Source organism: Stegastes partitus, unplaced genomic scaffold (genome assembly GCF_000690725.1).
Source record: "Stegastes partitus isolate 25-593 unplaced genomic scaffold, Stegastes_partitus-1.0.2 Scaffold953, whole genome shotgun sequence".
NCBI lineage: Eukaryota > Metazoa > Chordata > Actinopteri > Pomacentridae > Stegastes > Stegastes partitus.
Window position 1 is genome coordinate 185,861 of NW_007578684.1, and position 23,075 is coordinate 208,935.

General features: G+C 42.7%; 1 protein-coding gene across 2 annotated transcripts; it reads right to left on the reverse strand.

The window, feature by feature from the left end:
• Nucleotides 1-674: 674 nt before the first annotated feature.
• On the reverse strand, nucleotides 675-22,848 carry ppp1r12c (protein phosphatase 1, regulatory subunit 12C). 2 transcript variants are annotated; one of them, XM_008294297.1, is made up of 19 exons: nucleotides 22,524-22,848; nucleotides 20,267-20,441; nucleotides 20,043-20,173; nucleotides 19,483-19,601; nucleotides 17,689-17,848; nucleotides 17,455-17,599; nucleotides 17,279-17,353; nucleotides 17,124-17,203; nucleotides 16,316-16,428; nucleotides 16,157-16,224; nucleotides 14,780-14,913; nucleotides 12,573-12,660; nucleotides 11,503-11,620; nucleotides 8,226-8,341; nucleotides 4,612-4,664; nucleotides 3,367-3,406; nucleotides 3,052-3,156; nucleotides 1,340-1,390; nucleotides 675-1,042 (listed from the first exon to the last, which is right to left on the reverse strand). In XM_008294297.1, the coding sequence occupies exons 1-19, from the start codon at nucleotides 22,730-22,732 to the stop codon at nucleotides 836-838; spliced, it is 2,187 nt and encodes a 728-aa protein (XP_008292519.1). In that variant the 5' UTR covers nucleotides 22,733-22,848; the 3' UTR covers nucleotides 675-835. The 2 variants fall into 2 exon arrangements, with proteins under 2 accessions (XP_008292519.1, XP_008292518.1); XM_008294296.1 differs by having other exon boundaries at nucleotides 3,043-3,156.
• Nucleotides 22,849-23,075: the final 227 nt, after the last annotated feature.

Here is a 23,075-nt window from a genome sequence, read left to right on the forward strand (position 1 = left end):
GCAGCTTCTTAAACTACATGTATTTCATGCGTTGAATTACTGAAAGACTTTTTAAATGTCTTTTTGAATTTTGTGTGTTTTTATTCTTGATTCTTCTTATTCTTATTGTTTGGGTCTGGAACAGGGGCTAAATGCATTACCCTGTGCGTTACTGTGCATAATTATGTTTGTGTCAAATAAAATGTCTTGAATCTTGACTCAAAAGATGCTGTAAACATTTAACTAATCATAAATTTCAAACTAAATCTGGAATGTTGAAGGCCCGTTGGCTCGACTCTGTATAGAAAACAGAAGGTGGTCTAATCATGATTCCCTCGTCCCACTAACGGTGAAGCACCTGGCTGATACAAACGAGCTCCTCGGTGGATCTAACGGACCTTCAGGAGATCGTAAATGTTGGATGATGAAACTGATCTTAGCTGCAGGAATCTGTTCTTCCGGTGGAGTTAAAGCTCAGGTACAAAAACGTAAATACGAAGACATTTAAAGATTATTTTAAATTCGGCGACTAAACATAGAGGTTGTCTTAAACCCCAGCAGTTTAAAACGCAGCTTCTGTTCTATTAAAATATTTGATTTTTATCAATTTATTTGTATTTTTCATCTTTTTTCTTTTCATCTTTTTTTATTCCTTACTGTCGTTATCATTGCTGCTAATATTATTATTATTAGTGTTTTCTTTTTTTTTATCATGATCTATTTTCAGATAAATACTCACACATATACTTTAAACAAATCTCTGTCAGCATTTGGTTGAAAATACTGATGCAGAAACTATGACGTCAATAAAAAGTGTTTTGGGATAAAAACGCATCTTCTGAAGACGACAGTGAGTTTAAAAGACTGATTTTTGTAAATAATAAATGTTTTTAGCTTTAGCTTGATACCTGAATATCATTAATGTGACATTATGTTGACTGATCTCCTGGTTTTCTGTGTTTATTCCTACTTGAACTGAATTCATCGTCAGAGCTTCAGTGAACGGTCGTACCTTCAGCTCGTCCTCCAGTTCCACAGCTTTCCTCTGGAGGGCCAACTTCTCCTGCAAACCACAACACTGATCATCAAGAGAAGAAGAAAAAAAAAAAAACTCTTCACCTGCTGTTACACAACTAAGAGCAGGTTCCGACAACAACCGCCGACGGTCGGCTTCACGCGCTGCACAGCCGTCGGACTGCCCTCCTTCTCATGTTATCGCGCCTTACAAAGTTTGCAGCGCATTCACAGAAACATCCACTGCTAGAGTGTGAAACTGCAGCTCGAGAACAGGAAGTAAAAGTTCTGTTCTTAGCAACAAACCTTTAAGACAGAAAGAACAAAGCAAACGGAGCAAACTTACAAATCTCTCCAGCTCCAGCAGGGCCGGTCTGTCTGAGCTGGTTTCTTGACTCTGCCACAGACAGAAACAGGATTAAATCACCACCTCTAGACACATAACTGGAAGTGAAAATCATCTTTAGAGACTTTAGAGAGTTGCAACAGACACTAAATACGAAAATGAGACAGACTGTCAGAGTATCGCCTCGTCTGAACTCTGTAGGACTCAGTTCAGGTATCAGGGTCTTCAGTTGAACAGTTTCTGGGTGGTCTGTTCACTCACTGTTGGCTCTTTTGTCACTGTGATATAAAGTCCTGCACCTCTGTGGAAACCGAACAACAACTTCTGTGTAGTGTGGCAGAGTTACAACGTCATAAATCATAAAAAAGAAAAAATAATTATTGCTGGAAAAAAATGGGGGCTGATCACACTGTCGATATTCAACGACTCACATTTTTACAACCTCCAGAAACTATTTTTTTCCCGCACACCACTCTGCACGTGGACTCTACAAAGATGTTTCACCATGCTGAATGTATCGTCCAACAACTTGCTCCTCTGTTCACTGTTTCTGAGCCGTGCAGCATTTATTTTATTTCCTCTCTACTCTTATAATCTAATCTAAAACTGTCCATAACGATTTGAAAATCTGTTAAAAGTAACACAAAATGACCTAAACCGACCTAAAATGTGTTCAAAATGACTTGAAATTTGTCATTTTAGACGTATTCTTCGGTCATTTTGGACACATTTTGAGTCTCACTGGTAGAAAAGGAAAGAAAAATGTTGTCTCCACACACTACAGATATTTCTCCATGTTTACAGCCTCGACCAACTTTCTCACATCAGCTGTAGAAAGACGTTCCACCATGCTGAATGATTCGTCCTCCGTTCACTCTTTCTGAGCCGTGCTGCATTTATTCATTGATCCAGTAGGTTTGATTTTCCTCTCAGTCTCTGCTCCGTGTAAACACAGCCTGCAGTTCACCAGTATCTGATGAAATACTACAATTTAAAACCTAGATTTGAATTCTTTTCACGTGTTTTGTTCATGACTGTTGAAAACTGAACGAATCCTCCTGATTAATGGTTTCTTTTGGTCATTTGGGTGATTTTTTTTTTTTACTTCAAAAGCGTGTTATCGTTAAAAAAATCTACTTAATTACACTTTTGATCAGAGACGCGTATGGAAACAAACTTAAAATCTAAATAGTAAAATAAGCATAATGTGCAGAACACTGGTGGGAAAACGCTGAACACGTTGAATCCAGTTTGTGCTTTTTCCCTTTTTTTTAATGATTCATGTCATTCTAATTGTGTCATAAAACACAGACGACGTTTCTCAGTTCTCGCTCCTTCTAGTCGTGGTTGTTCTGTTTCCAAAGAAGTTAATGTTAAAGTGAAAAATGAGCCCACAGTGAGTAAAAACATGACAAGAAACTGAATCATCAGTTCATTTAAAAAGACCTCTCATTTGATTTTGTACATTTGTTATTGCTCTTTAATAAAGCAAAAGTAAATAGATAGCTAGAATACTTGAAAATAATAGAAATAATCAACAATCTGAAGATGAAGCCAATAATCTACAACATAAAGCTTGATGTTTAAAAGTGTAACTGTGTCACTGAAGCGGTTCGTTGCGACTTAGACAAACATCAGCGCCTCCATCTTTTCATAAAGTCACACACAAGAACACAGCGAAAAGGTCAGAGGAAGCAGCAAACCTGCCGAACCTGTCGGAGCCTCTCCAGCTCCACTTTGTTTTGGCTGAGCAGCAGCTCCATCTCCTGCAGCTTGTCCTTCAGCGCCAGGTTCTCCTGCAGCACCTTGATGTACAGCTGCAGGGAGACGGACACAACGCAGACCGTCAGAGCGCAACAAGCTGAGCATGAAAGCACCGTGGAGATGATTTAAAAAAAGCTTTGTATGTGCATGTGCTTGATGTTTCGGTTCCTCTCGGGAGCCTGTTGGGCGTCATTCCCATCCCATTTCACCTGCAGCCCTCAGGTGTGTTGTTCAGGTATGTGAGAGGAGGGTCGGATACGTACCGTTCTGTAGTCAGCAGATGAATCTCCCAGTTCACTCCCGCTGCAGAGACGACAAGAAGATTTTTAAAAAACAGCCAGACGGAGAATCTTCTACACCTACAACTCTGCCGGTAACCCACACGGTTCACTAGAACAACCTCATATTTGTCAGAAACAGATTCAGATTCAAAGTCTGCAGATCTCCTGTGAGACCTTCAGGACACAAATACATCTATGTCGCCTCTGAAATACACAAAATTATAGAATAAATGAGATTCCAGTCGGACACACTAGAGCTCATCGGTTGGTTGATACGCTCTGATCAGAACCTTACTGGTCAGACAGTCTGAGGTGTTACTTTCATGGAAAAGAAAACCGCTGCATCGACAGTCTTCCAGGATTAATACGTTGTTCTTCCTGTCAAGTCTAACTTAATTACTGGACGTTTACTGAGTCAGCTCATGTCTCAGAAGTCGTCGACGTGGCTGCATTTCGCACGAAAAAGTCGAGTGTCGCCTTCGCAGACAGTTCAACATGTCAGATCGTCTAAACACAGCAGCTCACTGGTGTTATTTTCCTCAGTAGCTCTTTTTCTGCATCACCAGATGATAGATTTTTTTGAATACAGGCAGGATAAAATGATTTAATACAAGTATGCTACGAATACTGCCTCTTTTTTATGTTGATTTAGAATTAATCTAGACTAATGAGGTAGGTATATCTGTGTTTCATCCGCATTACAGTGAAAAGAAACGTGTAATAATTTGACTGAGCATATAAATAGAAAATGAGATCGGACCTAAAATTGAACCTTGCGGTACACCACAGGTAATAGGAGCTGAAGAGGAGGAGTGGTTACCTATGGTGACCGGAAAGGTTCTGTTTGAAAGGTAGGAATAAACTGGTACTGCCCGCTCTCCTCTTGTTTCTCTTTGTACTTTTATCTTCAGATTTTATCTTAATTCACCCTCTGTGATGTCGTCTTTTTACTCACTTTTTTTTTTTTTTTTTTTGAGTGTTTGCCTGCACTTTTTATAGAAGTTGTTTTTTCTTTATTATGTAAAAGCACTTTGCGAATTCTGTTCTTTAAAAGTGCTATACAAATAAAGTTTACTATTTATTATTATTATTATTATTATTATTATTATTAAGGCTGCTGGTTTGTGGAACATTTAGCCTTATTTACTGAACATTCGGTACGATTTTCACTCCTCTTTGTGTCACTGCAGCCTGAATACAAACGAGAACATCAACAGGGAGACTCACTAAGAAGAGTTGTTGCTGTTGGCGTCTTCCAGATGAGCATCGTCATCGTCGTTCTGAGAAGGAAAAAAAAGAAGAAGAAGTGAAGTTAGACGGTGAACCTCTGACACAGTTATCACCTGCGGCAGCTCGTTTCACATGAATTCAATATTTCTACCAACACATTCACTTGCTGTACGGTGTTGTTCAGCTGATGTGCAAACAGAGACACTTTAACACCTTTGAAGGTTCACAGTGGAGCTTCTGATCGCTACAAGTGTGCAACACTTCCTTTCTGATGGTCTCACACTATTCCAACAATCTGCAAGATGTGCAGCTGAACGTAAAGCAGAGGATGAAAAAGACTGCGAGTGAGTGAAGATGAACGGCAACGATGCAGGATTTTAAATGTTTTTTTACGGACCTAACAGACGCACAAAACGTGTTCTGGTGAGCAATTAAATCAAATATATTCATAAAACACATTTAAAAACAAGTGAGTTGACCGAAGGCAACAAAAAATGATGGATAAAAGGATAAAAACCTGCAAAATCAATTGGTAGAAAAAAAACTGAATAATATAGAATAATAAAACAGGCGAAGGAGGATAGCAACTGGTCAGACCAATTTCTTAAATTAAAAACATTATGATATATTAAAACTAGGTGTGGGACTTTAACGCGTTAATTACAACTAATTAATTACAACAAAAATAACGCGTTAAAAAAATTAACACTATTTATCGTAGTTTGCATCCAGACAACACAGAGCGTTTGTCAGCGCCCGGTTTCATGGTCCACCAATCACAGTGATGCACAAGATGCGTTAGCGCTACGCTAACAACAACGAACATGGAGGAATCTGATGAGAGTGCATCGCTTGGACTGATGGAGGGCAAGTTTCATTTACAAAAAACTGACTGATGGAGCCTTGACAAGAGTGTGGTTTTGTGCAACTTGTGCAAAAAAAGAATGTGCATCCCAACGAAGCACATCGAGCTGACGGTACCACCTGAATGCAAAGCGTGTTGTAGCGAGCACAGAAACCGCCAGAGCTGTTAGCGCTGCTAGCAGTCCTGGTCCGAGTACGAGCAAGCGGTGTCGGTAGCCCACACTGGACCACATGACTGGATTCAGAGCCAAATATTGTTATACGATTAATTGAGATTAAATAATTATGAAGCCTCTAATTAATTAAATAAATGTTTTTAATTGAGTCCCACCCATAATTGAAACCACTAAGAAGCAGCTATTAAAAGCCATTAAAAACAAGTACACCTGGAGGTTGTTCCTCACTGAATGTAAAAATAAGCTGCTACTGAAAACATGACATTCATTTTAGATTTCTGCTAAATATAACTCTGAAACCATTTCTAACAATAAACATTAAACTTGTCATGCATTGTTTTTGTATTCATTAGCTCCTTAACTCGTGACATGTGTTTCTGAAACTGTCAAGATGCTCGTCTGGATAGTTTTTGTGTTAAAAAAAAAAAAAAAGTCTTTGTGTAGAAGCCGGCTGTGGTTTCTGCTTTGTTTCCTCCACAGTAGTTTTTAGCTTGTTAACATCTTTAGCTCTTTCATATCTTTTAAAGACTTTCACCTGAAAAAAAACAAACAAAAAAAGCCCCAAAAAACACATCTTAAATTCTGTCAGTAAGAGCAGCAAACCTGTGTAGTCAAAATGAACAACCTTTGGGCTCTACGGATCAGTTACAGAGAATTTGGAGATTTGGAGATACATCTCCTCATCCCGATCACCGGGGCAGAGAGAGCGGAAAGTTGACATTTTTTACTTCCACCAAACCTGTTCTAAAAATCTCCACCACATTTGATTGCAACAAAAATAAAGTACAACGACGCTGCATCTATTTGAGTCACCACTGCACCAGACGGCTTCGTCCCTGAATGCACCACACCTGGCAAACTTTAAAAATCTGCACCGGCTCGGTTCTCGTTCGGGGACTTCCGAGGTAAAAATGGGGTTGATAGAATCTGACTGTTTTATAGAAACATTTAAGATCCTCTCCAGCATTTTCTTAAAGGTGCCCATTTTAAGTAAATTAATGAATTTGAGCTAAAAATGTTGTAAAGTTGTTCTAAACTGTCTGTTTCTGCGTTTCACCATACTGGCAGTGCATGAAAACTCTTGCGTTCACTCTTACAGCCGACATGTGGTGGGCGGCTTTGCTCTTGGCTCAGACATTTCTGAGTTAGCAGCTTCTCTACAGACTGAATAATCCTGTCGGACTGTGAGGCAGCTGCTGATTCTGAGTGCTTCACCTGGAGGCAGTGAGGAGGCGGAGCTATGCTAAGCTTTAGCCCAACAACTACTGATTCTTCAGCACCATCTGGTTGAGGAGGAACTGTAGTAACAGCAGTAATAAGCAATTTAATTTAACACCTCCCAGTTTTTAAAAACACACAAAACATAGATTTTCCCCTTAATGGGCTCTTTATTCTATGAGTGTTTTCCCCTTAATGTGATACAGCATTTTGTGGCTCTTTTATTCTGTCATTTGTACGGTGGCCCAGAAGTGTCACAACAAAACAAAAGCCACAACACAACCAAATTAATCACAACACTACAAAATTAGCCGCACCACTACAAAATTAGCCACAGCACAACACAATTAGCCGCAGCACAACACAACGGCTGCAACGGAAGTTGTTTGCAACGGAAATGTCCGCATTAACAAGTCAAACAAGCAATGACTCTTTATTTGTAAATCAAAGTTAACAAGTGCTTTAATAGCGCATACCGAGATTAATAGACACTATTCGCCATCAGTATTTTACTTAATTTCGAGTCGTTTCCAACAATCTCCGGCTTCTGCCCACTTCGTGTGGTTGCGCACTTCACAGTATAACTTCCGGGTTAAAAAAAAAAAACAACTTCCATTGCAGCCGTTGTGTTGTGTTGCGGCTTATTTTGTAGTGTTGTGGTTAATTTGGTTGTGTTGTGGTTAATTTTGTAGTGTTGTGGCTTTTGTTTTGTCGTGACACTTCTGGGCCACCGTACATTTGCATCCACTGGTATTTGTTATATTGATCTCTTCTGTAAAGCTTTCACCATGTTTAACTCCACTCGTTCGTCTCTCTGGTGGCCTGACCAGCCTTCTGTTGTTCAACGCGAGTGTGGAAAGCCCTCAAAAGTTGCATAAATAAATGTATTATGAAAGTTACGCTGTGTTCAAACTGAGCACAAAATCAGTGACTCGGTTTTTAACGACGACCCTGTTCCTTCAAATAGATACAAATTTTGAGCGTCATCTTTAAAACGTTTCCCTAAATTACATCTGGCATTATTTAAGGTCGGTACGGGGGGTAAAAATAAAAGTGCACGTCATGAGGCTGAAACATCTGGCTGGCCTGCAGGCGGTTCTGGGTGATAAACTCACGTTGCATCACAAGCGTTCAAGTGTCGCAAACGTTTTCACCAATTCTTATGACTTGCAGCTGCAGAGTTCCGCTTTTTAAAAAGAAGCTCATCACACCTTCGGTTTCATCACGACAAAGAGGAACTGGAGCGGCTGCCCTCTCCCTCACTTTCAGTACTCATATTTTGCTGCAGAAATGAGAGTGAATGTATTTGTTTTGCGCTGATGACCTCTGCACCACGTTTGCGACGGTTCTTACTTCTCCTTCCAGCTGAATGATGCCGGTGGAGCGTCTCTCCGTCCTCCCTCGTCGTCTGTCCCTCACTCCCAGACGTTTATCCCCCTCCGACTCCACCAGCTTCACCGGGTCTGTATCTGAAACAAACAGAGGTCGACACAAAACGCTCAGGAGGGGTGTCGGACCATAAACCGAGTCAAACGTCCAACCAGGTTAGCTGTGGAGAAAAATCACACCTAACCATGTTGGTGTTGTATTCCAAGTATCTCTGCATAAAACAGACCTGCTTCCAAATTAAACTTTGTGTGATAAAGGTCTTATCTGCACCGTCAGCCTTAGTCAGGCCGATTTCTCTCAGATGGCGAAACGCTGCCCGTCCTCAAAGAAGAAGCAAAACAAACCGACGTGGGTGGAGTGTGGGAAAGAGGACAAAAACCGAGATAAAGAGGTCAGAAGAGAAACCACAGAGCAAGTGGCAGCCGCCCGATATGATCGCTCTCCACTCAAGAGGCAGCAGCTGTAGTAGCAAAGTGAGAAAACCACATTTCTATATCCTGAAGAGCACTCCACCCTGAACCTGCTTCATACGTGTCATTTCTATTAGGCAGTCGTGCACTTACAGTAAATAAAAACAACACTGCGGGCAGAAGACGGGGGAAAAAAAAAAGCACAATCTATTTTTAAAATGACAGATTGGTGGACGGTCATTTTAAGGATCCTATAAATGCGGCTGCATTTTACAGTCAGAGACTAAGCAGTCTTCAGTGACGGTGACGCCATTTCCAGATTACTCAAATGTGAGCGTTATGTCTCTGAACCACACAACCCATCGACAAGTTGCAAAACACGTCTTTTTTTTTCAAATGAAATCTGCCAAATTATGACATTTATGAGAGCTACAGACCGTAAAAACAAGGAGAATATTTGAATTTTGAACGCTCCTGTGATTTCTGAACTTTCGGCTTTGTCAGAAAATTAGAACAGCTTTTGTGTTTTTACTTGAACAACGGCCACCATCGGTTCCTTACAAGCAAAAGAGAACAGACTACAATGTACAATAGTGCTGCCACGAACTAGTTTTCTATTGATTCATCTATTTTACCATCTGTTCTGTTAATCTATATAACTTAATAGAAGGTTATTTTATATTGACAAAGCACAGTACAAAACAGTTTATATGTTAAAGTGCAAAACCGTCGAGCTGCACTTGAAACACCCATCCATCTATCATCTATACACCGCTTAATCCTCACCAGGGTCATGGGGGGCTGGAGTCTATCCCAGCTGACTCAGGGTGAAGGCAGGTTCACCTGGACAGGTCACCAGTCTATCACAGGGCTACACTTAGAGACAGACAACCAAGCACACTCACATTCACACCTACAGACAATTTAGAATCACCAATTAACCTCAGCATGTTTATGGACCTTGTGGGAGGAAGCCGGAGAACCCGGAGAGAACCCACGCTGCATGCGGAGAATATACAGAAAGATCCCGGGTGTCCTCACCGGGACGTGAACCGGCGACCTTCTTGCTGCGAGAAAACGGTGCTAACCACTGAGCCACCTTGCAGCCCTCACTTGAAACAAACATGATAAAAACAAAAAGAGCTATCTGATTTCACATTCACAGCACAGCCGTCGGTTTTTAACTCGTGTTTCGTGAGTTGTTGGACATCGTTACGGTTATAAAGTCAGAAACTGTAGCCGCAGAGCTTCAGCTTTCATGTTGGTTCTGTTGTCTGACAACTGCAAGAGAAACATATGTGAAGAAGAAGATGTTTATCGGGGATTTAGCTGCATTAAAACAGCATGCGTGAGAGTAGGAGAGAAGCTAACGGGTGTCAGGTGGTTCTGTGATCCGCCATCCAAACTTTGAACACTGTGACTATCTGAAGCTCTCTCAGACCGCTGAAGCTTTGTTTTTAGCGAAACTTTTAAACTTCAAACTAGATTTAAATCGTAGTGCAGCCGACCAACGACTGCAGCCTCAAACTGCTGACTAATGCATTAATGCTGCACTAAAACATTTGTTTTAATCAAGTTTAAAAAAAACAGGCAACTGTTAAAGATACTGATAAAATCGATGAAGCAGCTCTAATCTGCAGCCTGGCAGCTGGATGCCATTAAAGTCCTCCACACTGGTCCTTTAGAGGTAATAAGGGCCGATCAAATTGTTCAGCGACTCGTTTAGAGGAACAGCTGTTGTGCTGTCCGACTGTTCGGTTACAATTGTTCACTCAAAGCATCCCACAATGCACCGTGCAAAGCAGATAACAGCCGATGGCCATCAGCCAAGAAATATGTGCCATCATGCATCGAGTGGTAGGAGATCAGCAGACGGGCAAGAGAGGAAATTCAGGATTGGTGGCATTTCTACAGATTTCTGGCTCTATTTTATATCTTTAAGGTGTATTTTATTGGATTAAGATGTATTTTACTGTGTCAAGGCAAAGTTTTTATATCGTTAAGATGCATTTTATTGTGTTAAGAAGTATTTTATAACGTTAAGATGTATTTTGTTCGGACTATATATTTTCTATATGTGCAGAGACAAATCCAATGCACGGCTCCAGACCAGCTTTTTCACTGGTAGCACCGGTGCGACCGACTTTCTTATTTGGTTGGGCCTCTGACCTCGTCCTGGGCAAAACACATCACTGAGGAACATCTGCTTATCGATAGACGCTACAATTTACAGATGTTCCCTGAACGCCCCACATAGCAGGTTGTGGTAGCTGCTGCTTGGTGGCTGCGATGAGCTCAGACAGGTGTGTGACCGAGAAACACTTTGAAAATAGTTAAACTGGGGCGTTCTGATGTGTCCACATTCCAGCGAAGTTCTAAAAGTGGTGCTTTCCACCACTGTGGTGAACAGCAGCTGCCTGCGCCGGCTGCAGCGACACTAACACAGCTGAATGATCATCATGCACCCGTACAAATGCGACCCGCTGAAGTTTGACCTCAAACAAAAAAAAAGTTGCAGTCTGGAGCCCTGTCCAAGAATAATGTAAAATAAAAAAATAAGAATTAATATGGTTCATGGAAGCAGAGCAACAAATCACAACACAAACAAGCTATTTCCATTGAACAATTTTGGAAAATACACTCAGTATAATATGAATTTCTCACAAAAGCATCGATCTGATGCGTTCTAATGGGGCGACGGCAGCGATTAATAGAGACTCGAATAGAGTCTAGAGAATAGAGAAGCTTCATACATGGTTCACTTATAGCGGTCAAAGGCAGACACAGCCCATAAATCAAGGTTAATTCAGACATGTTTATTCCCCACTCACCCCTTTCAGCCGGCGTCACCGTGACGATGGGGCTGACGGGTTGGATGTTTCGAGTTGGAGGATCGGCAGCCTTCGCCGCGCTCTTCTCCGCTTCCTTCAGGTCGGTCAGAGTCACACCCTGCAGCACAGACCAAAGACAGAACAGAGGCCTCGTGAACGCTCGGCAAAAATATGCAGCCTTTCCACGCAGCTAAACATTTGAACCTCAGGTATGCAGCTGTTAACGTTACCTGGAATAACGAGGTCAACCACGTGATTACCCAGGAAATGACTGCGAACCCTGTCCGGGCAGGTTAGCTGTCGTTCAGAATCATAACATACTACTCTGTTTGCTCAAGTGCTCGATTATCTACAACATCTGCAGCTCAAACACTACAGAGATTGTTAAATAGGCCGAGTGGGTAGAAGTAAACAGTGACTACTGCTCCAGACGACGAAAATGAAGGAAAAATGATTTACACAGTTATAAATACCCTTAATGCATGAACGAACCAGAATAAAATACGAACAGCTGCATTCACCTGAGACGACTCTGTTTCTTAATTAACACGTGAAGAAGAAAAAACAAAACATGAAATGATGATAGTAAAGCTGAACAAAACCATTCTGGTTTAACTGACGGTCATTCAAGCTCTCCTTTGTGTCTAAATATGTAAGTGCAATAAAACCTTCACTAGTGCAGAAAACCAAAAGGATTAATTTCTTAAAACACGTCTTCAACAAGCAGAAACTTGCTCTAGCTGTCAGGCTGCCTCCTGCTCACCACCGGTATGCTTCAGATGCAACGCGCTCCTCAGGCTAATATCAAAATATTATGAACGAGATAAAATGCGACACGTACGATTGTCTGCTATTGCTGCTCGAGATCTTTTTTTTTTTTTAAACTCTAAATAAATACTTTTCTAGAAAGAAAATAACATCAGTAAAGTACTGGATAAAGGCCATCCGAATGATTTTACATCACAACCTTTGCTTGATAAGGAAAACTCACACAGTTCTCAGTTCCCACGGTCAGGAATCAATAAAGTTTAGCTCATCGTTTATCTAACCTTACATCTGGTTTGCCGTACCTGTGTGGAGCGACGAGACTGACGCATCAGCCGAGAGCGAGCTTTCCTCTGAGACTCGGACTCTTCATCTCGAACTGGAGCCTGAAACCTACAAAAAAAAAAAAAAACATCCACAAATTAATATCCTGCACACTTTGACCACTAAACGCACCACACGTCTGTTTGAAATCAGAAAACCTGGACGGTGCAACCCACAGGACACAGTATCCTACGTTAGTGGATGCAGGATGACTGCAAACGCCTGAGCAAAAAGCCAGTGAACCCACAGGTTATAAATGCTACAGCTGCACAGCATCTTGTTTTTTTGTAAGCATCGACACTGTGATTGACACAAGTGACATCATAGGAAGTGAAGCAAGGTGAAGCAACTTAAACATATTAGGTCGCAACGCTTTTTCCGCTGCTTGATAGAAAACATATTTCAGCGTTTGTAGACGTGCAGGTTCCACACGTGCACAACAAAATGAGACCGAAGAGGACGGTCTAGTGGTAAAAAAGAAATGTAATGTCAGTTGCATGGTAATATTTCTGCTCCTGAAAGCATTCTTTTGCCCAAAAAACAGGTTCTCTGTCAGCTCTGTCTTTGGCACAACACCAGGCAACATGATCACTTAAATCCAAACAAATCTTAATCTGAACATCATCCAAAGCAAAAAAACAAAACTATTTTGGATGCCTTTTTCTGTGTTAGACAGTATGAGAAAGGTTGCAGGAAGATCTACCGATGCATTAACGCTTCACCCGAATGACATAAAACCAATTAAGTTACCAAAGAGAGGTTTAAAAACACGATTCGGTCACTTGACAAGCGGTATGTAACACCATCACACGCCCACTGTTCTGAAGGTGCCACCCAGAGCTGTGTGAAAAACACAAGTCGAAACAGAGCTGGTAAAGTGGAATATCATGCAGCGACAACAAACTCTATAGAAGTCCGATTGTCTACTTTATTAACAAGCAAAAAACAACCAACTGACAGCGTTAACCAGATGACAACACCGGAACGGGGATGAGACAAGCTGCTCGTGGCCTCGATAAGAGACGTCCAGACGTCGTGGTGAACACAGTAAAGGCTGCTGCCGGCCACAGACTGCATCTTACAGTTATTAAGTTATGCCCATGTTATGCTTACTGAGCCGCAGACAAACAAAGTATCGCAATGTCGGTCAAATAGCGTGCAGCCCGACTGTGTACGGTGGATTACACGCTGAAAAAAGGTTGTTTGCGCCGCTAAACGTGGGTTGTAATCCAGGTCTACTTTAACACACACAAGCATCGTCTACATTTTTACAAATTAGTCATCTGAATTAAGGCTTTTAAACTTTTTGCTACTCAAAAACCACAAAGCCGTCGCTCAAGGAGACCTATTATGCTTCAGTCTTACACTTAAAAGCAGTCAATTTTTTTAAAATTTATTATTTTTTTTACATCAGTTGTGTACAAAGTAGCCACTTCGATAAAAACCTCCTGCTTCAGACTGCTCCAAATGTTCAAATCTAATAGTTTTAGTGGGATTGCACACAGTATGCAGACATCTGGGACATATTTCTTTGTTGTTATAGTGCACCTAAAGCTCGTTATCTCATGTATTTTTAAAAAAAAAAAATTTAAAGATATTTTTTTGAGCCTTTTTTGGTTTTCTTGGACAGGACAGAGAGAGGAAGACAGGAAAGTAGAGGGAGCAGAATGGGGGATGGACCTGCAGCAAAGAGTCATGAGCCGGACTCGAACTCACGACCACTGTGTCGGGAACTTTAGCCCCGGTACATGAGACGCCAGCTCAGCGAGGTGAGCTACAGCGGCACCCATAACTCGTGTTATTATAAACGTGAGGCGCTGTGATGTATGTTCTGCTGTGCACAGAAAGATCAGAAAAAACAAGCAGCTTGCAAACTATATACTGTCACTGGATGCAGTAGCACATCCTGATATTTTTGGTGTTTGACCGACTGTATACTGTGGCGTACCAAGCCTTTTTCTGCTTCAGACACTGCACAACCACAAACTGGGGAAAGGCTTCCAGAAGCCAGCCAGTCAGAAGAAAGTGGACTTTTAAAGACACAGCAGCTACAACGGCTTGTTTCAGGCAGACGGGCTGCATGAGATGAACATGGCTCCTCAAGCGGAGTCACAGAGCACAAACAGCGTCGAGCAAAAAACAAAGAGGGCGAATGTGGATGTTTTTGTGTGTTCCTGCTGTTTCGTACTTGCGTCTGTCGGCGTTGGGAGTGTTGGGACTCTCGGCTGCAGCGTCCCTCATCTGAGGAGTCGGCTGGACTCTGGCGGTTCGGTTCGCTTTGTCCTGCTCCTTGTCCTCCTCCTCGTCTTTTTCCTCTGGTGTCTGGAGCACACAGGGGAGAAGGAAAAAGACAAACAGCAGTCAGTCTTTTGGGTTAAAATGCTTTTATCTTTATCAAAGGTGTCTGCTCATGCTGTGGTGAAATGACAGCCATGTGGGCTCACACTCTCAGATTTGAAAGATACTACTGTCGGTTTTAAAATTACATTACACAAAGACTATTACTCCTGTTTTCTCACTTCCTAATATTTGTGTTGTACTTATGCAAAAATGCACAGTCATGCTAACGCAACACATACAAGTAGTAACTGTGAACATGATTCTGCATTCAGTATCAGTATTTGCGTTCCCGTGCAGAATCATATTAGCGATTTCATCACGGACCAAACCTTCATATTGAGGATCATGTTGAAGAGGTCTGCAGCTACGATCCAGAGACCAAACGGGACTCTTGTTGTGTGTTTCAAGACCAAAGATGGTGTGTTTTAGATCAGGAACATTTACAAGTTTGAGCATGTAAATGTATCCTCGTGTTCGGACTGTTAAGGCAGAGCTTTAGCATAACGCCCTGCAGCATTTGAGGGAGAACATTCATCGAGAACAACCTGAACCATGTCGTCGTATCGATTAGATGCTCGATTCGTTCGCAGCAAGCTGAAAACAGGCTACTTTGTTTAACGCACGAACACAATAATCTCTACCCACCCACCCACTCTACTCCCTGCAACTCCCTGCTGTGCCCAAAAATGAAACTCAAGCTGAACGCAACAGCAGTTTTGACAAAGTAGAGGAAACCCAGCACTCACTGCAGATGGACACAATTACATAAGAGGACTTCCAGGGAGTGTCGCAGGAGCACTAGGAGCAGTGTAACGCTGCACAAGGACACTGAATCAGGTGCGATTCTTTTTTTTTTGCTATTTTGAAGGCACAGACTTGAAAGAGTGCATACCACCATCAGTCATTTTTTAAATTCTTCTTTTTCAGCTATTGTTGGTCACACAGCGTCTCACACACTGTACATAAAGATGGACGTCATGACAGCTCCCTAAAAGTGAAGCCAAAATATCTCAGAAATAGACATCTGCACAGTAGCGAGCAGGTGGTGGAGACGTAGTTTTTCCATTTCTTTTTTTTTTTTAAAGAGATTTCCACTAACCTCTTGCGCAATATTGAAGCTGGTGTGTCACATTTTCTCATGCAGCTTTCTACACAATATATTGCATTGTGTATTGCAACACTTGTACAAGAAAGACAGCTGCTGTGTGATTTCCCAGATTTTTACCTTGTCAGCGGGGCTGACCGTAGATGTGGTCACACTCTCGGTGTCCGGGCTGGAAGCGGTGGAGCTTTCTGAGGGAACAAACAGAACCGGCCGTCTTTAGGATCGGCACAATGGCACAGATTTACAGTGAATGTAACGCTCGTGGTCAGACTAGTTCACCTGGGCTGCCCTCCTTCTCCTCGCTCAGCTCCAGTCCTCCTGAGACTCCCCTCTCTTTAGACTGGTCCTGTACGTTCATCTTGTCCTTGCTGCTCATCCTGCAAACCGAGCTCCTGGAAGCAAGAAACGGACACGTTTTTAGGTTACATTCACACAAAAGCTCAACAGTGGGATTGGAAAGCATGTCATAATGTTTTTTTTTTTATTGTTAAATGACACCATTTATCATAGGAGGAAGGAATTTTTAACTTTCTGATGGTTCTTGAACAAATGCTATCTGACTTTGTTTCATTAACCAAATCTAAGCTTAAAATCTGTTTTCTCTTAACACATTCTGTAAAAAAACAAAACTTCTGTGCTCCTCGGTGCAATTGTGAAACTATGACTGACTCAGCTGTGCCCAACAGTCACATGAATGTTGAACTGAGCTGCACGCTGTGTTGACACGGAGCAGACAGGAGACAAGCAGGGAAACAAATTAAAAATGTACTGAATGAATGCAGCATGGTTTAGGAGCAAGTTGTTGGACGATACACTCAGCATGGTGAAACATCTTTCTAGCGCTGATGTGCACGGTTGAGTTTCTCTACTTGGAGTCATAGTTGTGCTGTTTCTATAGAGATGCAAAACTTTATATTGCAGTGAAAATAAACGTGACAGGACCAAAAAAAGAAACTTCTTGAGGTTCAGAGGGTTAGTTATTCGGCACCTTTTGTCTTTCGTTTCACTGTGTGTCTTTCTGTGGGTAGGTGGTTTTTCAGAATATGCATATATAATAAATTCTGGATAAGTAACAGATGATACTAACCTCCTCCGCTTGTTTTGTGCATTCGCAGCGTTGGAGCCTGCTGAGTTTTGCCTGTCCAATATGGAACGTTCATTACGCCACTGAAACAGAGAAAGACAACAATCAGCCTCTCAATGACCAGAAGTGAATGCACAGTAGTGAATAAAGATCCTCACGTTGGCTTGTTTCTGGGATAACTCCTCCAGGAGCTCTTCAACGCTTTCGTCAGCTACATCAAACGGCGTCTGACCCTGCAAAGTTCACGTCGCAGAGAAGAAATCGACAAAATGAAACCTCACATGAAAACGCAAACTGAACTAAGACATATTTCCGCTATTTTCCGAGGCCTCACCGCGTTGCTGCGCGCCTCCATATTGCACAGCTGTTCAGCCAGAACGCGACAGGCCTCGCCCTGACCCCAGTGCGCTGCAGCGTGGAGAGGCGTCCAGCCATCGAAGTCCACAGCAGACACATCCAGCCCACACTGACAGAGTATCCTGAATCAGCAGAGAGACAATGTGAGCCAATGAAAATGCATCCTCTGGCTGTGAGTACATCAATTACAGAACAAGTCAGAAGAGTTTACTTCAAGGCCTCTAGGTAGCCTTTAGCTGCAGCTACGTGAAGCGGGGTGGCTCCAGTTTTTGGGTGTTGAACATCAGCAGGCGGACCTTCGGTCAGCCAGGTCCGGGCATCTACCATGATCTGTTCCTCCTCCAGACGCTTGGCTGCATCCAAGTCCACACCTGGACAAAAACAAAATGTCCTCTGATTTAGCTTTGTCCACACCATTCGATGGTTCCTTTGAGAAGAATACTTCCTTATTTTTCACCATTCTTCGCACAACTACTTCCGTCACTTTACTCACAAACAAGTGCAACACCATGAATGCCTTCCAGGAAAGCCGGTCCTAAGGTGTGGACCCGTATCCCCACTTGACACATTCATAAACACTTCCAAGGAATCTGCATGCCAAAGACTTTACAACAATCATAAATCTGCCATTAGGTCTCTGTAAATTAAGCCCCGTCATCATTGAGGATGCTTCAGACATGGCTGGATAAGCCCTCAAAGCCATCTTGGTAACACCCCAGAGCAGGTATTTAGGACTAACAAGATGAGGTCACCTTTATAAATGAGCCATAAGTGCAATTTCAATGGTGGCCGGGACATAAAAGCTGCATGTAAAGAATAAAGATGTGCAACAATACATCTAAAGTTTTCTGGTTCAGCTGTTAGAAAGACGACGATTGGCTTCTTAAGAGGGGGAGCAGAACATTTATCATGTAACTGTCATCGTTGCATTTACAGAATTCTCCCACAGAAAATCTAATGAGGGCATTTTTTTTCTTTTTTTAAAGGTTGCACGTCTCTCCCTGATGAATACATGCATTTGGCAACAACAATAACACGCACACACACAACACATTATATGCAACGTGACATGGCAACCACAGAGAGAAAAAAGTCCAGGTTCTGTCCGTACTATATCCAGCACCACTACCAGAACCCTGTGCAAACCCTCGGTATGGCAACCAAGAGTGTGAAAATTAGTTTCCTTTTGGTTTCCACACACAAACAGGGTTTTAGTCCACTGAACCGCAAAACCCGCCGGCAGCTTTGACAGACATGTTGTTTTTACAGTGTCACCAACAATCTCACCACTTTTCAGAAACCACGAAAACTAGAAGAATCAACAGATTTTCAACATACTCGTCTGTGACGTGCCGTTTCATTGGAAAACTTAATGAAGTCGGACCCTTAAGCTGTGATATTTCATGAGAATCACTTTATTCTACATGTCTCATTTAGCAATTTGTCAAAAAATAAACTGTTCTCACTAACCACATTCTGCAAAAAACAAAAAAAAAAATCTGTGCTCCTTAACACAGATAAAAAGTCATTAGTGACTCAGGTGCAACCAACAGTTAGGTGGGAAAAATTCTGGACGTTTTAGCTGAACTGGGCTTAAACAAATGTAAAAAATAAGTGGCAGGATATTTATAGTATGTAGAGACACCATTTTTTCCAGTGTTGGTGGCTGCTTGGACAAATACGGTACCTGTTGATTCAAGTTTTTTGTTTTTTTTTAACTTTGTGTTTTATTTTCCTATAATTTATGTCATAACTGTGGCAGACTGCATGAAATATATTCTGGACTTCCTCTTCTTCTACTCATGGTTGTTCTGTTTCAGTACAGGTGCAGGACTTTATATTGCGAGTGAGTGAGTGAAAATGTGACAGCTGCAAATAATGTCCAGAAACTGCCTTAGAGGTGTTAGTTTAACAGAGAACGTACTGAACTTAAACACAAACACATAGTCCTGACTGTTCACAAACAAAACTACGTGGCACGTTGCTGTCAGAGAACGTCGCTCACCCTGTCTCAGAGCGTAATCCTGAATGAGTGACTCGGTGGTCTCATCCAGAGCGATGTCCAGAGGAACATCACCGTCACAGTTCACAGCAGAAAGAGATGCTCCCCGCTGCAACAGGAAACTGACAAAAACAAACATGGACAGAATGACAATATATTTAACTCCAGGAAGACAATAAACTCTGCTTTAACTCCTAATCATCTATTAAACACTCCTAAACATCACATCATATCTGTATGGAAGGAGGGGGGGGTGTGCAGATACATTCAGCCTGAAAGCCAAAATGCATTAGTCACTGACAAGGAACAAAAGACTATAGAGAAAAAAAGTACATCATTGTTAAATCGTATGAGCTGCATGCATTTGTGTGCCATGCCAGCCCACTCATGCTTTAGCTGACTTGTTGTGCTGCCAAACACGACAACAATGTTAGCATTGTTGAACGCAGAAATGCTCTGGCACCCACGCTGCACTGTGACGTCCCCACAGTGGCAAACAGTACGGCTATGCACAGCTGTAATGCTGCTGTGTTCTGCTGAATGTTAAGGCGAGTACTACACACTCTGCAATGTCAGGGTAGCCGCAGGAGGCCGCGACATGCAGCGGCGTCCATCCCTCGCTGTCCACCTGGTTCACGCTGGCACTGCGCTCCAGAAGGAAGGTCACCATCTCCATGCTGCCATCAATGCAGGCCTGTGTAAAAAAAAAAAAGTCATGCACCAGTAAGTACCTATTGTTCATCAGCCAACAACTCCAGTGAAACCTCAGGAGGAGGGACTGCCTCACCTGATGCAGAGCAGTTATTCCATCAGCATTAGAACAGTTGATAATATCGGCCTCGTCATCCCCGTTCCTCCTTTTGGCTTCTTTGGCCTCCTCCAGCATCACCTGGGCCTCCTCGGTGTCGCCACTGGCACAAGCAGCCAGGAACTCCGCAGCGCTATCAAACCTCACCCTTTTCCTGGAGACAGACGATACAAGCTGCCACGTCAGTTCACCAGTTAGCTGTTGTAGCTAGTTAGCTAATTTAAACCCTAAAACACAGCTGCAGCTTCCCTGCAGGAAGGATCGATGAGATTTGATGCGACTGTCAGGAGGTTAATTACGCAATCCATCATTATTTTATAAGGACTGCTTTTGATAACTCTAAAATGTCACCAAATGTTCTGCTGTTGGTTGCAAGAGTGAACACAAGAGTCTTCATGCATCTGTAGGTGGATGATGAAATTTACGTCGCGCCTACACGTGTTGATGCAGATGTGGAAAGCAGCAATTGGCCTCATCTCCTGATTTCAGTCCTGTTGTAAACAGACTGTTTCAGCTTCTCCGTAAGGAAGAAGACTCTGGCTGTGTTCTGTTGCCCAAACTGATACACTTTTAAGTACACAAGAAAAAACCTAAAGTATACCCCAATACACAGTATGTCAATATCCCAGAAATACTCAAAAGCCCCACTACATCTGTTTGCAAGCCAACATGCTTTTCTGCATAGTTAGATCAAAAACTGTCACATCTTGCATGAGAATAAACAAGTTTGAGCCCCTGAGGGCGTACAGACAGAAGACAGCGGGCGGCCGTGGCTCAGGTGGTAGAGCGGTTGTCCTCTGATCATAGGGTTGGTTCGATCCCCTCTGAGGCTTCAAGTGTCCTTGGGCAAGACACTGAAGTTGCTCCCGATGGGAGGCTAGCACCTTGCATGCATAGCATTGGTGTATGAATGCATGTGAATGTGTGTGAATGAGAAACTTTGTAAAATTGTAAAGTACTTCGAGTGCCGCTAAGGTAGAAAAGCGCAATATAACTGCAACAGAGGATCAAAGGTAGCGGTGCATTCTTACGACAAAGTAGTATGTCACATGAAATAGTGTACACTTTGTAGGGGCAGCTGCAGTATGTATTTAAAGTAAAAGGGAAAAGAATGGCATTTGGAACACAGCTGACAGACACAAATGAATGTGAGCGATCTGGACTTTTCTGCCTTCTAACTTTCCCTGAGCCATTATTTGACAGCTGTTGTTTTTAACTCATGTTCAGTGAATTTGTCAGAAGCCGCTGCAGTGACAAAGTCGTATATTAGCTTGGAAATGGCTCTGAAGTGACTGCTGGTTTTTAAGAAGAATTTTCCTGTTGTTATGGTACCATTATGTTCTGTTCCTTCAATGCTGGGAGTGCATTAAGGCTCTTGTGTTCACTCTTGCAGCCAACAGCAGAACATTCAGTGAGTTTTGCTCGTGGCTCAGACTCTTTAGAGTTAACAAGAGCAGCTCTAGAGAGTAAATAAACCTGGTGGACTGTGAGGCAGCAACTTACTCTTAATGAATCACCTGTGAAGCAGTGAGGGGCAATGTTTTTTTGTAGTTTGACAGGTATCGGTTGCAAAGTTTCTACTTCGAAACTGGACAATAATCTTACCATTTTGTAAAGCTTGGGAGAAATGGAGTTAAGGGAGTGCGAGAGTAATGGTAGTAGTAAGAATCTTCATATTCTCAAAGGTTTTATTTGTCACATCCAAATATGTAAGACGTACAAAAGCCAATAAAAACCGGTTTCCACCCTATAAGACCTTTAAATTATACAAAGATTAGCAGTTGGGCTATGTTTAAGGTTTAAAGGAGATGCCCACTGCTTGTGTTATTGGCGCACTGGTTGAAAAATGCATATTAAGGAAAATAATAATGAAATGTGCAACAGAAAAGAAGAGATTTGTCTCAGCAAAGAGCAACAGTGGTCAAAATTTTGGGTATGAAGACCTTCATCTATCCAAGCTAAGGCAGTCTGCTAGTTAGCTAGCTAGCTAGCCAACACACACACACACAACAATCTCGGACCTCATAAATGCCCACTGGCAACAAAAATAAACATGAAATGAGCATTATCGTGTAGCAGCCGGATTCTGTTGTGCTGTTTGGTGTTTCCATTATTTTGTCCGCCCACTGTCCAAACCCACACACAGCCCTCCTCCCCCATTAGCATATCGTCGGATGTTTAAGCTAAGCTAGCAGGCTGCTAGCCGATCGTTAATTTAAATCTGGCGTCTTCGTACCGTCGTCTGAGGACGGGGCTTGGCTCATCTCTGCCCAAACACACTGGCTGCTCCGTCGGCGAGTCGCAGAGCTCGGCCTCGGGCTCCCCTGCTCCGTCCCCGGCGTCGCCCCGCCGCCTCCGCCTGGGCACGTCCGACGCCTTGTCGGTGCAGGAGCCGGCCCAGCGCTTCAGCTGCTCCCGCCGCTTGGTCCTCGCCGAGTCCCCCATGACTTAATCTATCCGCGGAGGACGGTGTTTTTAAAAATAAAACGCACAGAGGCAGCGGCAGACACACCCTCCATGTGTGTGCTTTCACTTCCTGGTTGTCGCTCTGGCTGCGCTCCTCTCTGGATGTGTACGGAGCCGCGGCTCGTGTCCGCGGGCGTCGGCGGCGCGCCCGAGCTGTGCGGGCCTGCCTGCGTGACGTCAGCGGCGGTGCTGCGCAGCGGAGCCTGCAGGGGAAACGCAAAAATAGATCTGACAAACACCAACGACTGCACCTCCTGCTATTGTGCTCTCTGAGGCTCAGCTTTATGTTTAAATTACACCCAGTAGCTGGAACAGGACGGCG

What these genes read in the sequence shown, in the direction of transcription:
- ppp1r12c (XM_008294296.1), bottom strand. Translation starts at nt 22,732, where the DNA reads ATGGGGGACTCGGCGAGGACCAAGCGGCGGGAGCAGCTGAAGCGCTGG. An exon ending in CGGTCAGCCCCGCTGACAAG is followed by an intron (nt 14,914 to 16,156) that starts GTAAAAATCTGG and finishes TGTGTGCTCCAG; the next exon opens with ACACCAGAGGAAAAAGACGA. An exon ending in GGCTCCGACAGGTTCGGCAG is followed by an intron (nt 1,391 to 3,042) that starts GTTTGCTGCTTC and finishes TGTCTGTGGCAG; the next exon opens with AGTCAAGAAACCAGCTCAGA.